This window comes from Ipomoea triloba, chromosome 10, assembly GCF_003576645.1.
Source record: "Ipomoea triloba cultivar NCNSP0323 chromosome 10, ASM357664v1".
Classification (NCBI taxonomy): Eukaryota; Viridiplantae; Streptophyta; class Magnoliopsida; order Solanales; family Convolvulaceae; genus Ipomoea; species Ipomoea triloba.
The window spans coordinates 10,428,467-10,446,549 of record NC_044925.1 but is presented as its reverse complement, the minus strand read 5'-3'; the positions used below and the strand labels follow the sequence as shown (position 1 = coordinate 10,446,549).

Here is an 18,083-nt window from a genome sequence, read left to right as displayed (position 1 = left end):
TCCAGAACAAAGCATATTGATATTAAGTATCACTTCATCCGAGACCACGTTGAGAAAAAGGACATCACTTTGGAATATGTTGCAACGGAGGAGCAACTAGCAGATATTTTCACAAAAGCGTTATGTGAAAATAGATTCTCTCAACTAAGGTTAGAATTGGGAATGATAGAGTTGGGTTGAATGGTCAAATCTTATCTTCTTGTATTTAGTGCCATGAACTGTTTCGCATGTGAGGGGCGGTTTCATCAACTTTATGGCAGCTTTGGAGTTACACAAGCATTGAATGGTCATTCATATTGCATCCCGTGACTCAACAGTGGTAACCCTATTGGGCTATAAATAAGAGGGTTTCTTTCAGAAGTTCATACCATCAACTTCCCATGGAGAAAAAGAAAGGAAAAGATGATGTTCCATTCTTTTATAGAGGAAAGAAACCGGCAGTCAAGTCCAAAGATTTTCAAGGAGAAAACTATCCAGAATCAACGAAGGGTGAACAGATTACGGAGCTTCCTGATAATCCAAGCAAGAATCATATTCCCATCCAAGGTGAATGGATCCCCAAATACGAGGAGATNTATATGGAGATTGAACACTACACTACAAAATGGAATATGTCTACAAACACTACACTACAAAATAATATGAATTGTGGAATAAATATATCAACTCTATATCAACTCAACTCTCCAACGGAATTANAACCAAGGGAAACGGAGAGGAAGACCAGATGGGACTTTCTGAGGTCTGCAGCAGCCAAAGGGATGATCATACCTAATCCAAAGACATTAAGAGGATTAGCGATGAAGATGGTCACTCCCAACTATAGTAAGCAGCTCCGGAGAGAAGAATAAGAAAAGGGAATAGCCACCCCCAGTTCTGTTATTAGACAAATAGGACTTTAGATGGCTAGTTCCTGCCTTAACGATAGATTCCTATTAGGCTGACCAAGGCCAAACAAAAGTTTCTAGGGAATTTAATAGGATATTGATTCATATGTAATGTATCTGGAAATCACTAAATGAACTTAAGGATATGTTCCAAGTGATATCTTTTAAATGAATCAAACTTGTTTCTCTCGCAATCTGTGTTCGAAAGGTAGTTCGAGAGGTCACCCGATCAGTTTGTCTACATACATCATGTCTCGAAGAAGGGTAGTTCGAGAGGTCACTTCGAAAGATNGCACTAAACTGGTTAGATCTCACTGAAATCCCAGCCGACGAGCTTCAAAACCGTGCCCATGAGATGCAAGTAATCAGGAGTAATCTTGGTCGATCTGACAAAGGAAAGGGCATAGCTGTTGATGCACAAGAAGATGAAGCCGAGCCTGAAGAAGATCCTGAACTATATGCTCAATTTCGAGAGGATATCAGGCTTGCCACAGCAATATCCTTGGGACAAAGTATAGAACACACGAGAGGTCCAGGAGAGACCTCTGGGGTTGCTCGAAATGATGCTGACACTCCTACTCCAACTGCAGCAATCCCCTTGTCCCATGTGAGTGAATCTGCTCTAGAAGACCAGGTAGCTTCGAGAGGTGAATCCGAGACCTCTGAAGCACATGAGGTGGCACCTAACTCTGTCTTACTACTGCCACCACCTGAGTCCACACCCTCGAATGCAACAGATGAAGCTCAGACAGTTCGAGAGGGTGAAATTTTGTTGCTCCAACTCCCAGGCTTTCCCATCGATATGGTTAATAGGGAAAGGTGGAGTGCACCAGTTGCTCCTGAGATAATAGATATTCCAGACTCACCAGAGCATACTGAAGTGCAAACAAGTGAGCAACAAGAGCAGAATGAGGAGAACCCTGCTGGTTCGAGAGTTGAGGTTCAAGAAGGTGGAAACCGGGAAGCACCTGCCGATGAATCAACTCCTCCAGTAGATGATAACGTTCCCAGCACTGGTTCGAGAGGTAGTGTTGAGGGGGAACCTCAATCAGATGGAAACCGGGAAGCATCTGATGCAGAGACTCCCACCTTGGCCAATCCTACCTTACCAGCAGCTGAAGCTGAGGCTCCCGGTTCGAGAGGTGAAGAGCAAGAAGCGATCCATCCCTCAGGTGGAAACCGGGAAGCACCTGATATGGAGCTACCTTCGAGCTCTGATCCCAGTGTCCCTGCTGAACCTCAGGAAGTCAGTCGAGAGGTGGACTCGCAATTGCAAGTCATGGGTGGAAATCTGGAAGCACCCAAGTCCCCTCCAACGAAAGGTACATCTCGCTCCTCAACTCCTACTTCTGACTATGATCAACAGGCCGAAGAAGTCTTCATTGGCGAAGTGCGTCAATTCATGGCTGATCAATCTCAGAAGATGGCTCAGCTCGAAAGAATACTCGCTGTGGTCCGCAATGCTGCAATGCCTGCTGATGGCACAAGTGAATCCCAAGGCCGTCATGCCGAACTTCTCGAACAGGCGATATGGGCTGAGGATGCAGCACGGAAAGCCACTGATGAAGCCGCTGTAGCTCGAGCAGAGGCTGCAAGTGCGAGGGCTGAATTAGCCGAGATGCGAGCAGAGCTGCGAGCCTTCCAATATTCCAGTGAACTTCGACAGGATGTGATGAAGGCCATACTCGATGACCTGTCGAACCAAGTCCCTGCCCAACTTCAAGCTATTTTCGAAGGTATGTCCACCCTCCTCTCCCGTACTGATGATGCCAACAAGGGGGAAAATAAAGAGAAAAAGAAGGGGGATACAACGGGCAAGAAAAGGGCAGCAAGTGAACCAGCTGGACCACCTCCAAAAATACCAAGAATCATGAGCAAAGCAGTGGAGGATGCCAAACAGGCAGAAAACCTAAGGGTCCAGCGTACACTGGAAGTGGAGAGAAGGAGAGAAGAGGACAGAGAAAGAAGAAGAAAAAGACAAGAACGACAGTCAGAAGAAGAAAGGAAGATAGATCTTCTCATGACAAACTTTAAGTTTGGGAACAGAGAAGACACTGAACAAATTCTGACTCTGGAGATATTCAAGCTTCTGAAAATCACTGGAATATCAACACACAGCAACATGTCTCCAGAAGAATGTATTGCTTGGTGGAAAGATGGAGTAATTGATGGTGAGTTCGTGGGGGAAGCCTACAGGAACTACAGGCATCTAGATGTCACAGATGAATACTTAAGCCTGGTAAATCCGAAAGACCCCATCAAGACACGAGAAGCCATTAACAAGAAAAGGAAAGGCAACAAGAAGTAAGCTCTCGTGGTCCAAACTCCATCTTATTTCAATGTATTGATACTTATGTTGTTCTTGGTCTTATTTCTTTGAATCTTTTCCACTAAACTCTGTTATGTAAACATTCCCTTAATCTTAANCCACAAAAAGAATGTCCAAATTCCTTATAATTATAATACTGTCAATGGTTACAAATCACCTAATCTTGGATTAATGAGATCTAGGTGGGTTTGGATGCCTAAAATCACTAACAAGGAAGGACCCAAACAAATCTGGGTACCTAAAAATACTTAATTGTGTTGCAGGATATTTGGTACTTTGATAGCGGATGTTCTCGACATATGACCGGCAATAAAGCTAGTCTTGTAGAGTTCAGAAATATCGAAGGACCAAAAGTCATATTTGGTGGAAATGATCATGGAATAACAAAGGGAATCGGAACTGTTATCAAGAATGGTCTAAGGATTGAAAATGTATCATACGTAGAAGGACTAAAGTTTAATCCCCTTAGCACTAGCCAATTCTGTGACAAAGGATATCTTGTAGAGTTCATCAAAGACAAATGCCGAGTTAAAGAAGAATCCACAAAGAAAACTGTGCTCACCGGAAGGAGAAAGAAAAATATGTATGTGGTTGATTGGAGCGCAACGAAGGACTCTGTATGTTTAATGGCAAATAACTCAAGCACTACGAGTTGGGAATGGCACAGGAAATTAAATCACTTAAACTTCAAGTCTATTAACAAGCTTGCAAAATGTAAGTTAGTTGAAGGTTTACCCAACATTGTATACAAGAAGGATCAAATCTGTGATGCGTGTCAGAAAGGAAAGCAAATCAAGTCTTCTTTCAAATCTAAGACACAAGAATCTACATCAAGACCTCTTAGTCTACTACATATGGATCTCTTTGGTCCAGTAGACCCGGTAAGTATAAGTGGTAAGAAATATACTCTTGTTGTTGTTGATGATTTTTCCAGGTACACTTGGACGATATTCATCAATAAGAAGAACGAAGTGGAACAAAGATTGCCAGAGCTCTTGCAACAACTTCAAAACGAAAAGGACGCAAAAATCTCCAAAATCCGTACAGACAGAGGTACAGAATTCGTGAATGGTGTGATTCAGGCCTACTGCAGTTCACAAGGGATTTTGCACCAACTATCTGCCGCAAGGACGCCACAACAAAATGGTGTAGCCGAAAGAAGAAATAGAACACTTAAAGAAGCTGCACGGGTCATGATTTCAGCAGCCGAACTACCCAAACGTTTTTGGGCGGAGGCTATCAACACTGCTTGTTATACTTGTTAGGAACATCATGTAATAGGTTTTGATGATACCAACTGTTAAGTAAGAATCCCCAAGTCTCGATTCATAGGCAAAACAATGTAAGTTCGATAAGTAAACTAAGAGCGAAAATACAACCGGGTAATTTGAGCTCAACTCGGGAAATATTTAAGCTTAAGGTAAACTTGTTTGAACAACTTAGAAGTTTTCGTGTTGTAAGCAAACAGATAGATCAGAAGCAGGCACGAGACAACTCTGGAGGAATAAGGGTCTACGAGACATCAACTAAGTCTCGAGACACAAGCCAAGTTCGAGAGGTAAGGACCTCTCGATATACCTATCGAGTTCGAGACGTAAAGAATATTCGAGAGATAGACCTCTCGATACATGGGATTGAAACATCAAGTGGTCGAGACATCTTATATGGTCTCGATAAACCGGCACTTCTCCAAGAGGCTGAATGTTAGTCAACATGTGCAGATAAAATACTCTAAGTTTGGAGAAGAAGAATATCATATTGAAGAGGTGCTGAGCGGGAGGTTTCAAAATGGACGGAAGTGGATGACACGTCAGACCTCCACCACAAACGGTCAAGAAATGCACCAATCCTGAAGTGGTCAGATTCCCCAAACAAGGAATGATGGGAACATAAAAAGAGTAACTTTATCCAAAAGAAGCAAGTGAAGCATGAACTCAAGAAAGTGGAATATGGAATATTCACTACAAAACAAAAGGCTCAAGTTACAAGACCACTACTCCATGAAAAATGCTGAAATTGTGCAAAGACCCATGTTCGGCGTGGGAAACCAATTTCAAACGGAATAGTTTTCCCTCCAACGGAACTATTCTTCTACTCTCATATATAAGGACGTAAAGACACAGAAGAAACAGGGGTTATGAAAGAGGTCAAGAGGTTAACAAGAGGTGTCTGATAAAAACGTTCCAGTGCAAAGTGCTTAACTTGGAATATCATCCTGATATTCAATACAGCGAGAGAACACATCTTAGTGTTCGAAGAGAGTTACAAAGCTAAACTGTCATACATCCAGAAGGTGACCAAAGCTGCTCTACATCAAAGTTGATTCAACGATAGCTTGTGGTCAGATTGGAGATTGTTACATTCAACTGTGACAACCAAAAACACCTTGCTTTGGATTAAGCAAGAGAGGTGGAGTAACCTGGCAGCTGTCCGAGTGAAAGAAACCTGAGGCTTGACGCGGGCTTGGTGATCAAAGGTCAAGTGCTCGAGAGGTGGAATAGCTGGAAGCGGGGAGAAAGACCTTGGAGAGGCGGAGTAACCTGGGAGCTGTCTTGTGAAGATCCTGAGGCTTGACGCGGGCTTGGTGATCAAAGGTCAAGTGCTCGAGAGGTGGAGTAACTGGAAGCGGGGAGAAAGACCTTGGAGAGGCGGAGTAACCTGGGAGCTGTCTTGTGAAGATCCTGAGGCTTGACGCGGGCTTGGTGATCAAAGGTCAAGTGCTCGAGAGGTGGAGTAACTGGAAGCGGGGAGAAAAACCTGAGGAGAGGCGGAGTAACCTGGCTGCTGTCCGAGCGAAAGAAACCTGAGGCTTGACGCGGGCTTGGTGATCAAAGGTCAAGTGCTCGAGAGGTGGAGTAACTGGAAGCGGGGAGAAAAACCTGAGGAGAGGCGGAGTAACCTGGCTGCTGTCCGAGCGAAAGAAACCTGAGGCTTGACGCGGGCTTGGTGATCAAAGGTCAAGTGCTCGAGAGGTGGAGTAACTGGAAGCGGGGAGAAAAACCTGAGGAGAGGCGGAGTAACCTGGCTGCTGTCCGAGCGAAAGAAACCTGAGGCTTGACGCGGGCTTGGTGATCAAAGGTCAAGTGCTCGAGAGGTGGAGTAACTGGAAGCGGGGCGAAAAACCTGAGGCTTGAGGCGGGCTTGGTGATCAAAGCTCAAGCGCTCGTTATTGTACTAGAAAGGGAAGTTTTTAGTGCAATCCTTCCAGGGAGTTTCTGGAAGAAGAGTGGAAGTAGGCGGGTTGGCCGAACCACTTAAAAATCTCTCTTGCATTTACTTTCTGTTTTTATCTCTCGCTAACTTCTCGATTGCACTGCATATAATCACACCTCTCGAACTAACCCAAACTCGTGCTAACTAAAAGGGGATAACATTTCCGCTGCGCATAAAACTTTGTCTTCACCTCGTGAGGTATCGAACCTAAACATCCTAAGTTCAATACACACGAGAGGTCGAAAAGATTTGCAAAATCTTATACAAGTCTATTCACCCCCCCCCCTAGACTTGTACCCCATCCCCTTGGGACCAACAATTGGTATCAGAGCAAGTTCTCTGATCGATATAAACCTTTGTTTATATTGCCTAGAGATCCTTCTTTGAAAAATCTTTTAAAAGTTTTCAAAGCACGAGATAATTTTTCTAATATGGATAGCATGTTGTCGAGACATCTTCTCTTTGATCTTAGCAGGTTCGATGACTGGAAAACACGCATGCTTGCGTATCTATCAGCCCTCCATGATGAGATGGCCGAAGTTATAACATCTGGACCAGTCAAGATCATGATGGTAAACACGACTGCTGAGCAAACCAGAGATACACCAAAGTATGTCCCCAAACCTAGGGAAGAATGGACAAGTGATGATAGGAAGAGAAACAACTTGGACAACATTGCCAAGGATATTCTCTTCAGAGCTATAGACGAAACCATCTTTCCAAAAGTAAGAAAGTGCAAAACGGCGAAAGAGGTATGGGATACTTTGATGTTAATTGGTGAAGGTGACGAACAGGAGAAGGAGAACAAGCTCACCGTGGCCATGAAGAAGTTCGAGGACTTCAAGATGAAGCCAGGGGAGAGCATCGACAGCATGGAATCTCGTTTCATGAAGCTATCAATAGAGATCAGTGATCTCGAGAAGGAGATTCCACAAAAGGAGCTAAACCTGAAGGTCCTACGAGGCCTTACCAAGGAGTGGGAAATGAAGGTGATCACAATGCGTGATCACAGGGATTTGAAGAACACCACAACCGACCAACTATTCAGAGATCTCAAAGCCTTCGAATTTGAGATGTTTCCAAGAGATGAGGACGTGGTGGACAGACGGAATGTGGCACTGGTTGCGGACCAACCAACCACCTCCTCAAGGTCAGATCCTAATCCCACTGATTTTTTATCTGACGAACAGTTTGCTTTCTTCATAAGAAAATTCAGGAAGTTCATGAAGAAGACACCGGAAAGCAATACAAGTTCACCTTCCTCCTCAAGAAGGAAAAATGAGAAATACACATCCAGAGGAATGGAGGAAGAAGATCAAGGTCTATGCTACAACTGCAGGAGACCGGGGCACTTCAAGGCTGACTGTCCTTACCCTAAGGTAAGCAAGTATCAAGGCCTAGAATGTAGGAACTCCAGGAGAAAGGAGGAACCTAAAGAGAAGCCAGCACAAAGTGGCTTCAAGGGAGATACAAAGAAACATCTGCGCAGAAAGGCGCTTGTTGCTGAGGAACTCGAGAGAACAATCGAGGAGTCCGAGACGTCGAGCTCCAGTGAAAGCAGCAGCAGCTCAGAGGATGAGAGGGGGCTCATCTGCTTATACACCGAGGAAGAAGAGAATCAATGCCTAATGGCCATTGACAATGAGGTAACCTCTACTTCCACATCTCGCTGCTCTACTTCTACCTCTCGTTGTTCTTCTTTCAGAAGCGATGAAGATCCCTTTGAGATGCTTGAAACATTCAAAAGGGATCTCGCAGTCGCTAATAGCACTCATGCCAAAATCAGGGAGGAAAACAGCAAGCTAATTGCTGAAAGAGATATGCTTAAGAACGTCTCGAAAGAGAATTTGGAGCTGACTCTCAAAGTAAGTGAGTTAGAAGCCAAAGTAATCCTACTATCTGAAGAGTGCAAAGCTCGAGAGACGAGAGAGCTTAATCTTCGAAAGGTCATAGCATCATACACTAATTCCTCCAAAGCTATGGAGAAAATGGTGGTTGATCACAGACCTACAAGTGATAGAACCGGTCTAGGGTTCCATCAAGACCATCTCTCGAGAGATAAACAGACCAATGGTTTGGGAACTTCAAGAAATGGAGGATCTCAACCCAAACCAAATAAAGGTCATAAAGGACCAACAGAAAAGACCAGAGTAGCTATTCATAAACCGTCCCTATACACCAGCAATGGAAAGTATAGGAAAGCTACGAAGAATGGCCGGGTAAACAATATCGAGAGATCACCTTGCTATCTCTCGCAAGGCCATTCCAAGTACAAAAAGAGCTACACTCCATATAATGCACCTCAAGGCAAATATGGAAGGTCTGAGATCCACATAGTTAGGAACTCACGGATGGAGAAAGGAAGACTCTATCCATCTAGTGAGAATTGGTCATCAAATTACAAGTTCTGGAAGAAACCTCACTTTCAGCAATTTCACATGACCAAACAGCGTATGAAAGGCATGGTGCATAAGCCGGTCGAAAAGTCTCTACCTAAGTTGATTTATGCACCAAAGAGGCCTAAAACCTTTGCTAGCATTCCTTATAATTATCAAACGTACAATGGCTACATTGCGCCTAGGCCTGGAATAATGGGCACAAGGTATAAATGGATGCCTAAACTCACTAACCCACCAGGACCCAAAGTTTGGGTACCTAAACTTGCTTGATTTCCTTGCAGGACACCAGGGACGTGTGGTTCATTGACAGTGGATGTTCGAGACATATGACTGGAAATCTAACACTGCTTGAGAACATCCAACCTATCGAAGGTCCCTTGGTGACATTTGGCGACAACGAGAAGAAGGGGCGCACAAGAGCTGTTGGTGAAATCCAAAAGAATGAGCTGGTTATTAAAGGAGTGTCCTACGTTGAGGGGCTCAAGTTCAATCTCCTTAGTACAAGCCAGTTCTGTGACAAGGGCCACAAAGTTGTCTTCACCAAAAGCAAATGTCAGATTATGAACGAGGAATCTCTCGAAGTCGTCTTGGAAGCAGCAAGGAAAGGAAACATGTACATAGTGGATTGGAGGTCTGCAAAACCATCCCTATGTATGCTAGCAAGGAGCAAGGAAGATTTATGCTGGGATTGGCATAGTAAGCTTAGTCATCTGAACTTCAAGACTATCAACAAGCTTACTAAGAAGAACTTAGTGGAAGGACTGCCCAAAGTGACGTTTCGAAAGGATAAAATCTGTGAGGCATGTCAACGTTGCAAACAGATCAAATCCTCTTTCAAGAGCAAAGCCGATACATCATCCACTAGACCATTAAGTCTTCTTCACATGGACTTATTTGGCCCAGTGGATCCACCCAGCATAAAGGGAAAGAAGTACACTCTTGTGGTAGTGGATGACTACACAAGATTCACATGGACCGTGTTCTTAACCAAGAAAAGCGAGACAAAAATTGCCCTACCAAATCTCTTGAAACAAGTTCAAGTTGAAAAGGAAGTCTCGATACTAAAGATCCGGTCAGATCAAGGTGGAGAGTTCGTTAATCAAGTAATCGAGAGCTACTGCAACGAGAACGGAATTCATCATCAACAATCAGCTGCTCGAACACCTCAACAAAACGGGGTTGCTGAAAGAAGGAACAGAACTCTCAAAGAAGCCGCAAGGACCATGCTCTCGCAAGCCAACATATCACAAGGATTTTGGGCAGAAGCAATCAACACAGCGTGCTACACCCAAAATCGGTCCTTGATAGTAAAAGGAGTTGGAAAGACTCCATATGAGTTGTGGAATGGAAGAAAACCGAATGTAAGCCACTTCCACTCATTCGGGTGCAAATGCTATATTCACAACAATGGGAAGACTCAACGAAGAACTTTTGAAGAAAAGGCAGATGATGGAGTATTTCTGGGATACTCATCGACAAGCAAAGCACTCAGAGTCTTCAACAAGCGGAGTTTGGTGGTTGAAGAGTCCATACATGTTACCTTTGATGNTTTTTTTTATACATAGTATTCTCCATCCATGCTCTCTATGCTTATTTGTCGCTAATATTTTTGGGAGGAGGATCATCCTCATCTAGCCAAGCAAGTACCTCCTGTATTTCTTCTGGTGCTAATTCAGGAATATCAGGAAATATAGGAGCTTGTGATGAACTCCCAGGTGTAGTGGAAGGAAAAGCTTCCGGTGCTAATTCAGGAATATCAGAAAATATAGGAGCTTGTGATGAACTTCCAGGAGTAGTTGAAGGAAAAGCTGCTGGATCTATATACCTTCTCTTTCTAGAACTATTCCTATCACATTTGTCTCTAAGCCTTACTGTTGCTTCAGCCAAGTCTAAATTTGGATTTTGAAGTATCGCATCTCTCTCGTCCTCCAGCCCCTTAATTGTTCTTTGCAGTTCAGCTTGATCCTTGATTTCACCAAATTCCTATATCACACTTTGTTAAACCCCCTTCGAAAATGTTAAGTTGAAAAAGATATAGGAATATAGAAATTACCTGAACTTTTGCCAATAATCTGTCCAGACTCACGAGTTTTCGATAAGGCCAGTAGGAAATTCCCACTTCCCTACACTTTTTCTTAAAAACTTCGCGCCCAACCTGCAATTCCTCTGCAGCTTGTTCAGAAGGCAGATAAAAATATTCAGAAAATTTTTCAAAAGTTAGCGTGGTAGTATCACAAAATGTTCTTCTAGCTCTCTTTCTCCCACGAAATACACTTGCATTCATAGCTGCTACATCTAGCGCTGCAGTGGTATTATCTTCCTCCGCTACTACAGCAGTACCTTGATCAACGGCCACAACATCTGTACCCGTAGCACCTGGTGGAGTAATTATCTCATTCGACTCTGGTGGAGCATTTTCAAAATTTTCGACAGCAGTACGATCTATACTTTGTGCACTATCTCTTAACGGTGATACGATAATGTCATCCCAAAAGGAAGAGTTATCCGAAGATGAGGGATATGTCGTATTTTCCATTTCTTTTATGTAAGCTATAAAATCAAGCAGATTGATGGAAAGACGAATGGTGAATTTATAGCAAGGAGAATCGATGTGAGAATGTTAACACTGTTCAAACCAATTGAGTATTTCAAGGAAGGCCGTACCGTCGAAAGATATCAATTATCGCCTCTTACTGTTCTCGACAATCGCGGTTTTTCAATCGTTTTGTCACAAGGGAATAGTGTTCAATAGGTGCTATGCCTTGTCGGGAAATAGTTAGGATGATCCTATTACTAGGGTCTCGTACCGTATTTTGTGGAGTACTCAACTTTTTTTGCACTTGTGACAGAAGCAAGCAAATGCACCATGGCGCAAATGATTCAAGAGCAAGAATTTCATTCGTATCCAGTGGTTCTTTGATGATGTCAAAAAGGGGGAAAAGAATGACAGTCATTTGGTGCAAAAGAAGTCATTTGGTGCAAAAGAAGTCCAAAAAAAAAAAAAAAAAGGATCGCAAAGAGGTAAATATTTGGTATACATGTTCTTTATTTATTCTTGGCATATACATAGGGGGAAGGAGTTAGGGGGAAGGAGTTATTCAGTACAAGTTATTTTAATTTTTTGGTATGAAGAATTGTTTTTGATTTAGTTTGTATAAATGCATGATTGAGAAATATTTTAAAATGAATTAAACCAGTCTCAATAATGCATGTAGGAATTTTATTGTCTGAAAACAATTCTTCTAAGTCAAAAATCATTGTTAAACTCATCTATGGCTAGTCGAAATAAAATGAAAATTTTTGAAGTTTATATTTTTCAAAGACTAAGCCAAATGACTGAGTATAGGTTTTGGCATCATCAAAAAGGGGGAAATTGTTAGGAATATTTGTATTTAGATTTTGATGAGCCAAAAATGTATTTTAGTTTGAAAAATTAGAAAGCCAAAAATTTCGTAGAGGTATGTATCTAAAAGAGTTAAGAAGTCCACTTAGAAGAATTCTTGGAGAATGAAGGAACTATGTTCGAATCGGACGGAGCTTAAATTTAATTGGAGCACTAGAAGTAGCAAATGGTTGAAGCAGCAGAGATGGTAGAAGACTTGTATACATGATGAAGGGTCTCTGGTTCGAATCCCCTAAGCCACGAAATTTTAGGAAATCAGAACTTCTCAGAATATTACTACTTATATATTATTTACAGGCATAGTAAACAAAGGATTGAGCAGAGCATTGGAGTTGAACTTGGAAAATGATCTAAGTGGTGCTGTGTTCGAATCCCAGGAGAGTTTATTTTGAGAAAAATTAATTCAGATGAAAATGCACATTGAAGACTGCGAAAATGCACATGGAAGATGCGAAAATTCATGAAGGAATATTACAAGGAAGTAATACAAACACTAAGGACAAATGAAGGAATATTACAAGGAAGTAATACAAACACTAAGGACAAAAGAAGAATATTACAAGGAAGTCATACAAACACAAAAAGACAAAGGTGTATAAATCTGATTTGTTCACTTCAACGGATATATTTGACTGATTTGCTCAAAATGGTTTTGAGCTGTGGTGGAGGTACGGAGATACGAAAATAAGGAGAATAGGTCTATTTACTACATTCCAAACAGATGAAGAATATCTGGAGATTGAACACTACACTACAAAATGGAATATGTCTACAAACACTACACTACAAAATAATATGAATTGTGGAATAAATATATCAACTCAACTCAAAGTAATCTGACTACATTGTGGAATATATCAACTCTATATCAACTCAACTCTCCAACGGAATTAAGGCCAGAAGAAAAGAGGAGCAATTTCAGGAGGAATATAAGGAAAAGAAGAAGGAGCAATTTCAGGAGGGAAAGGAGGATCAGGAGGAATATCAGGAAGCGGAAGAAATACGGAGACTGCAATAAGCACATCAACAATAAAGAATTAATCTTTTCCAACGGATTAATTCTTTCATCAGCTATAAATACGAGACACTTGAGCAAGAAGAAAAATAGAGATATACAAGTGAAAGGCAAGAAAAGCAGTGTGATACATCTGAGAATAGCAAAGCAAGAAAAATCCGAAAAACCAAAAATCCATATTTTTAGTTCCTGAGAGTTGGAGAAAAATATTTTCTTTTACTACCTTGTATCAAAATTTCTACTGAGTGTAGACAGAGGGCTGAGTAACAAGAGAAGCTTGTGAAAACCCTGGGGAGTGTAGCTTTGTGCGAGACACTCGTTGGTGTAGGAGTATAGCTTTGTGCGAAATACTCAATATCTACTAGGTGTAGATAGAAGTGCTGGGTTGGCACTTGGTGTTCACTATTGTATCTGGGTGATTGAAGATAGTGAAAGGAGTATAGTGGACGTAGGCTGGGTTTGGCCGAACCACTTAAAAATCTCTCTCTCATTTATTTACTGCCCATATATATTTTTGCTCTGCACACATAATATTCATGCTCACACACACACTCTAATTTGCAGCATAATATTTTCTAAACCCAGTTACTATTTCGTCACTATTCATCACTATTCATTCTTATCTGGGTTTGCTATTATTTGTTATCTCTTACGTCCGCATGCAAGTCAAATTTATTATATATCACATTTGAGCTATTCCAAGTATTTCTATCGTATTGCATGTGATATATCTCCTCTCCTTCACTGCGTTTTAATTATAGCATTTTACGTACTTTATTCCGCTGTGCATTTCAAGTTCAATTTATTCACTTGGAATTATTTTTAGTTAAAGTGTTATTAATTTTTAATTTGCTTGAAAAGTCTATTCACCCCCCCTCTAGACTTTTCACCACCCATTCGGGACCAACATGAATGAACCAAATAAAGATGAGGAAAACAACCAAATCATGTATAGCTAATAACTAGCTAGCTACCTAGTATAAATAAGAAAATTTTCAATTGTAAAACGGCATGCCCAAAATAGAAACATACACTAATGTCAATCATATCATAATTTTGTTTTAAAAAAGACTGAGAAACTAATCAACAATCTCAAAACGCCTATTAGTGTAGAGCACTGCTAACCCCCCATAATGTAACCCCATACACATGAAGAAATCATTGCATTCAATCTAAAAGACACAGTAGAACAAAAAGCATTTGCTGTCAAACAGGAAAATAATTTATAGTTCAAGCACAGGTACCCCACCTAAAAAGCCCTCAATCGCAGCACACCCTAGAATTTAGATGCAAAGCACACAACCCCCCCACCTTACCTAAAGCTACAAACACAGATAAAATTACCTTAACTGACAACAGAACCTAGAAATTGAACCCCTATGAACTAAGCTGGCAGTTCCCATTTTGGTCACGACATGCTAGCCAGTAGTAATGCAATCAAGCTACGAATGCACACCAAGAACATTCCCAAAGTTCAATTCAAACATACTGGTGGTCCAGGAATGCAACCCTAGAATGAATACCCAAAACCCCCAAAACTAGCTGCATTACTAGGAAAATAAACAAATAGCATAAGAACCCCCACTTACCTCGTTGTGCCCACCGATGCGCCGTCTGTCGCCTTGCAGAAACCCTAGAAGCCACATCGGCCGCAGCCCGGTCGAATGCAAGACGAGCTGTTGAGGGCAGAGTATGACGGTCGGACCAATGCCTGAACGGCCGAGACCCCTTCGCGACACCGAGCGCATCGGCCGAGACTAGAGTCAACGACGAGAACGGATGCTCAGGCGCACTCCTCTTTGATCGGGGTACCATTGGACCTAGCCATCACTAATCACACAACCCACGGGAGAGACACCACTGAGGTCATGGCTATGCACATTAGTGAAAAACGGGTAGAAAACATAAAAACAAAAAATAGAAAAAATCCTACACACACGGGTATAATGGGATAATGCAAAATACTAAAACACCCTTGACAACCTCAATAAATCAAAAGATAACACACACAATGCACAGGGTGATGAGTGCACTCAAATATGCTACGCAATCACGACCGTCGACCGGTCAAAATGCAAGACTACAAGTAGTGCACATGTTCACACTTTAACTTCATTCTTGTATATATATATATATATATATATATATATATATATATAGGTGCGTTCAGGGCCGCTAGGAAAGAACTGAGAACGAATCGCAGCGCGCCACGTGTCCATGATGTAGTTGCACCTAACATTATAACTAGGTGCACCTATGTTAACAAGGTAAATTACTTGCACTTATAAGTAAAAATAGGTGCACTAGTGCAAGTAAATTGTACACTGAGCATCAATACTAAATGCACCTAATGTTATAACTAGGTGCACCTAATGTTATAATTAGGTGCACCTAAATTGCACCCAGGTGCATGAATGTTAACAAGGTAAATTACTTGCACTTGTAAGTGAAAATAGGTGCACAAGTGCAAGTAAAATGTATTGCAGATGCATGTAAAATGTATTACAAGGGCAAGTGAATTGTACACTGAGCATCAATAGTAGGTGCACCTAATGTTATAACTAGGTGCACCTAATGTCATAATTAGGTGCACCCAGATGCATGAATATTAACAAGGTAAATTACTTGCATTTGTAAGCGAAAATAGGTGCGAAAATAGGTGCACTTGTAAGTGAAACTTGGTGCACTTATAACACAATTACTTGCACCAAAGTTTGAGTTATTTACAAAAATGTCACCGCGTCGTTTTTTTAAAATTACATCTGATTCATTGATCTGGACACGTGAACGGATGTGAAACGTTCTCATTTCCTTCCTAGGCGGCAGTTCGCATGGGAGCGTGCCCCTATGTATATATATGTATATGTATATATGTATATATATGTATATGTATATATACATATATATATGTATATGTATATATACATATATATATGTATATGTATATATACATATATATATATGTATATATACATAAGTATGTATATATAATATATATATATATATATATATATATAGACATAAGTATGTATATATTGTTGAAGTTCGTAGGTGGTAAATTGTTTTAGTCTAGGGCTGAGATTCATTCTCATTTCTCATTATACATATATATGTATATATATACAGGTTCAGGTGAGAAGAAATCCGTAGATGAGAAATGAGAATGAATCTCAGCCCTAGACTAAAACAATTTACCACCTACGAACTTCAACAATGTGCTCTAGAAGGCACAGAAGGGACAATATGCACTAGAGGCACAAAGATGTGAAACAATTATTGAAAAAATTAAATTTAATATAGGATCTTCAACACAAATCATAAATGACCTTAAATAATAAACAAGCAAATAATATTCAACTCAAAGTAGTAACTAGTGATCAATATTAATTGATATACGATATTTTTAAAAAAAATGCTCTGGAAGGCACAACAATATACTCTGTAAGGCACAACAATGTGCTCTGGAAGAAGGGACAATGTGCACTGAAACTCTGGAAAGGCAAAAATGTGCACTGTAAGTAGAAAAATATGAAAGAACTATTGAAAAGACTAAATTTAATGCATGATCTTCACACACAAGTCATAAAAGATCACAATATTCAACTAAAATTAGTAAATAGTGATTCATTCATGATCACTGCAAGGCACAACAATGTGCTCTGGAAGGCTAAACAATGTGTTTAGGAAGGCGCAACAATATGCACTATATGGCAAACAATATTCACTACGAAGACGCAACATTGTGCTCTAGAAGACATAACAATGTGCTCTGTATGACATAAAAATGTACTCTAGAAGAAGGTACAATGTGCACTAGAAGACAAAAAAAAGTAGCTTACTTACACAACATTACAATAATGTCACCGCATTGTTTTTTAATATCTTCAATTTGGACCCTTGATCTGGACTCAATCTACGGATATAATTACATCATAGAAAGCAAATTGCCATTTTAGTCCACTGACTATAGGGGTCCTATTAATTGCCTTCCACGACTTTTAAAACTGTTAATTTCATACCATAACTATTTAATTTTTATCAATTTCGGTAACTCCGATCAAATTACCGGTCAAATTCGCCTGAAAATCCTAAACCCTAAAATAATGAGGGGTACTTTAGTAATTTCACATGTTTGTTCTTCTTCTCCGGTGAATTCATCATTTCTTCTTCTTCTCCGGCGGATCAAAATGGCTTATACGAATGAAAAACTTCATAAATAGTCGAAAAATGGCTTCTTCTCCGGCGGACCTAAAAACACGCTCGCTTTCTTTGTAGAAACATCACAGGTGTCTCCGATCACTGTTTGTCACTTCGATTTGCTTGCATTTAGGTGAATCAGAAATCAGATCTCTGTTTTGGTACATATAATCGTAATTCATGCAGAAAGTTTGAAGCTTTTTAAGAATTTTGTGAAAAGTAAAGCTTAAGACGAAGCAAAATTTGGTGGGTTTTGAAAAATTAGTGCTTTTTTTTTTGTGTAGAAGACATTTTGGTCTGCTGGAGAAGAAGAAGAAACAATGAATTCACCTGAGAAGAAGAACATACATGTGAAATAACTAAAAGACCCCTCATTATTTTAGGGTTTAGGATTTTCTGGCGAATTTGGCCGGTAATTTGACCGGAGTGACCGATATTGATAAAAATTGAATAGTTATAGTATGAAATTAACAGTTTTGATAGTCGTGGACTGTAATTAACAAGACCCCTATAATCAGTGGACTAAAATGGCAATTTGCTCTTACATCATATTTCTCACCTAAGGTAATTGTTTCACATGATCCTTTATATATATATATATATATATATATATATATATATATATATATATATATATATA

At 40.5% G+C, this 18,083-nt stretch overlaps 2 protein-coding genes across 2 annotated transcripts in view; one reads left to right on the top strand and one right to left on the bottom strand.

Annotated features, from left to right (window-relative positions):
- Positions 1 to 4,481, top strand: part of LOC116033121 — a 14,855-nt gene extending 10,374 nt beyond the window's left edge. Inside the window, exons 2-3 of the mRNA XM_031275878.1 lie at positions 3,480 to 3,799; positions 4,151 to 4,481. Coding sequence (XP_031131738.1) covers positions 3,480 to 3,799; positions 4,151 to 4,481 — 651 coding nt within the window. The remainder of the gene's footprint in view (positions 1 to 3,479; positions 3,800 to 4,150) is intronic.
- A 5,937-nt stretch (positions 4,482 to 10,418) lies between these two features.
- LOC116033120 (protein RKD1-like) lies at positions 10,419 to 11,364 on the bottom strand. The gene is made up of 2 exons (XM_031275877.1): positions 10,882 to 11,364; positions 10,419 to 10,811 (listed from the first exon to the last, which is right to left on the bottom strand). Exons 1-2 carry the CDS (start codon positions 11,362 to 11,364, stop codon positions 10,419 to 10,421), a joined length of 876 nt encoding a protein of 291 aa, XP_031131737.1.
- Positions 11,365 to 18,083: the final 6,719 nt, after the last annotated feature.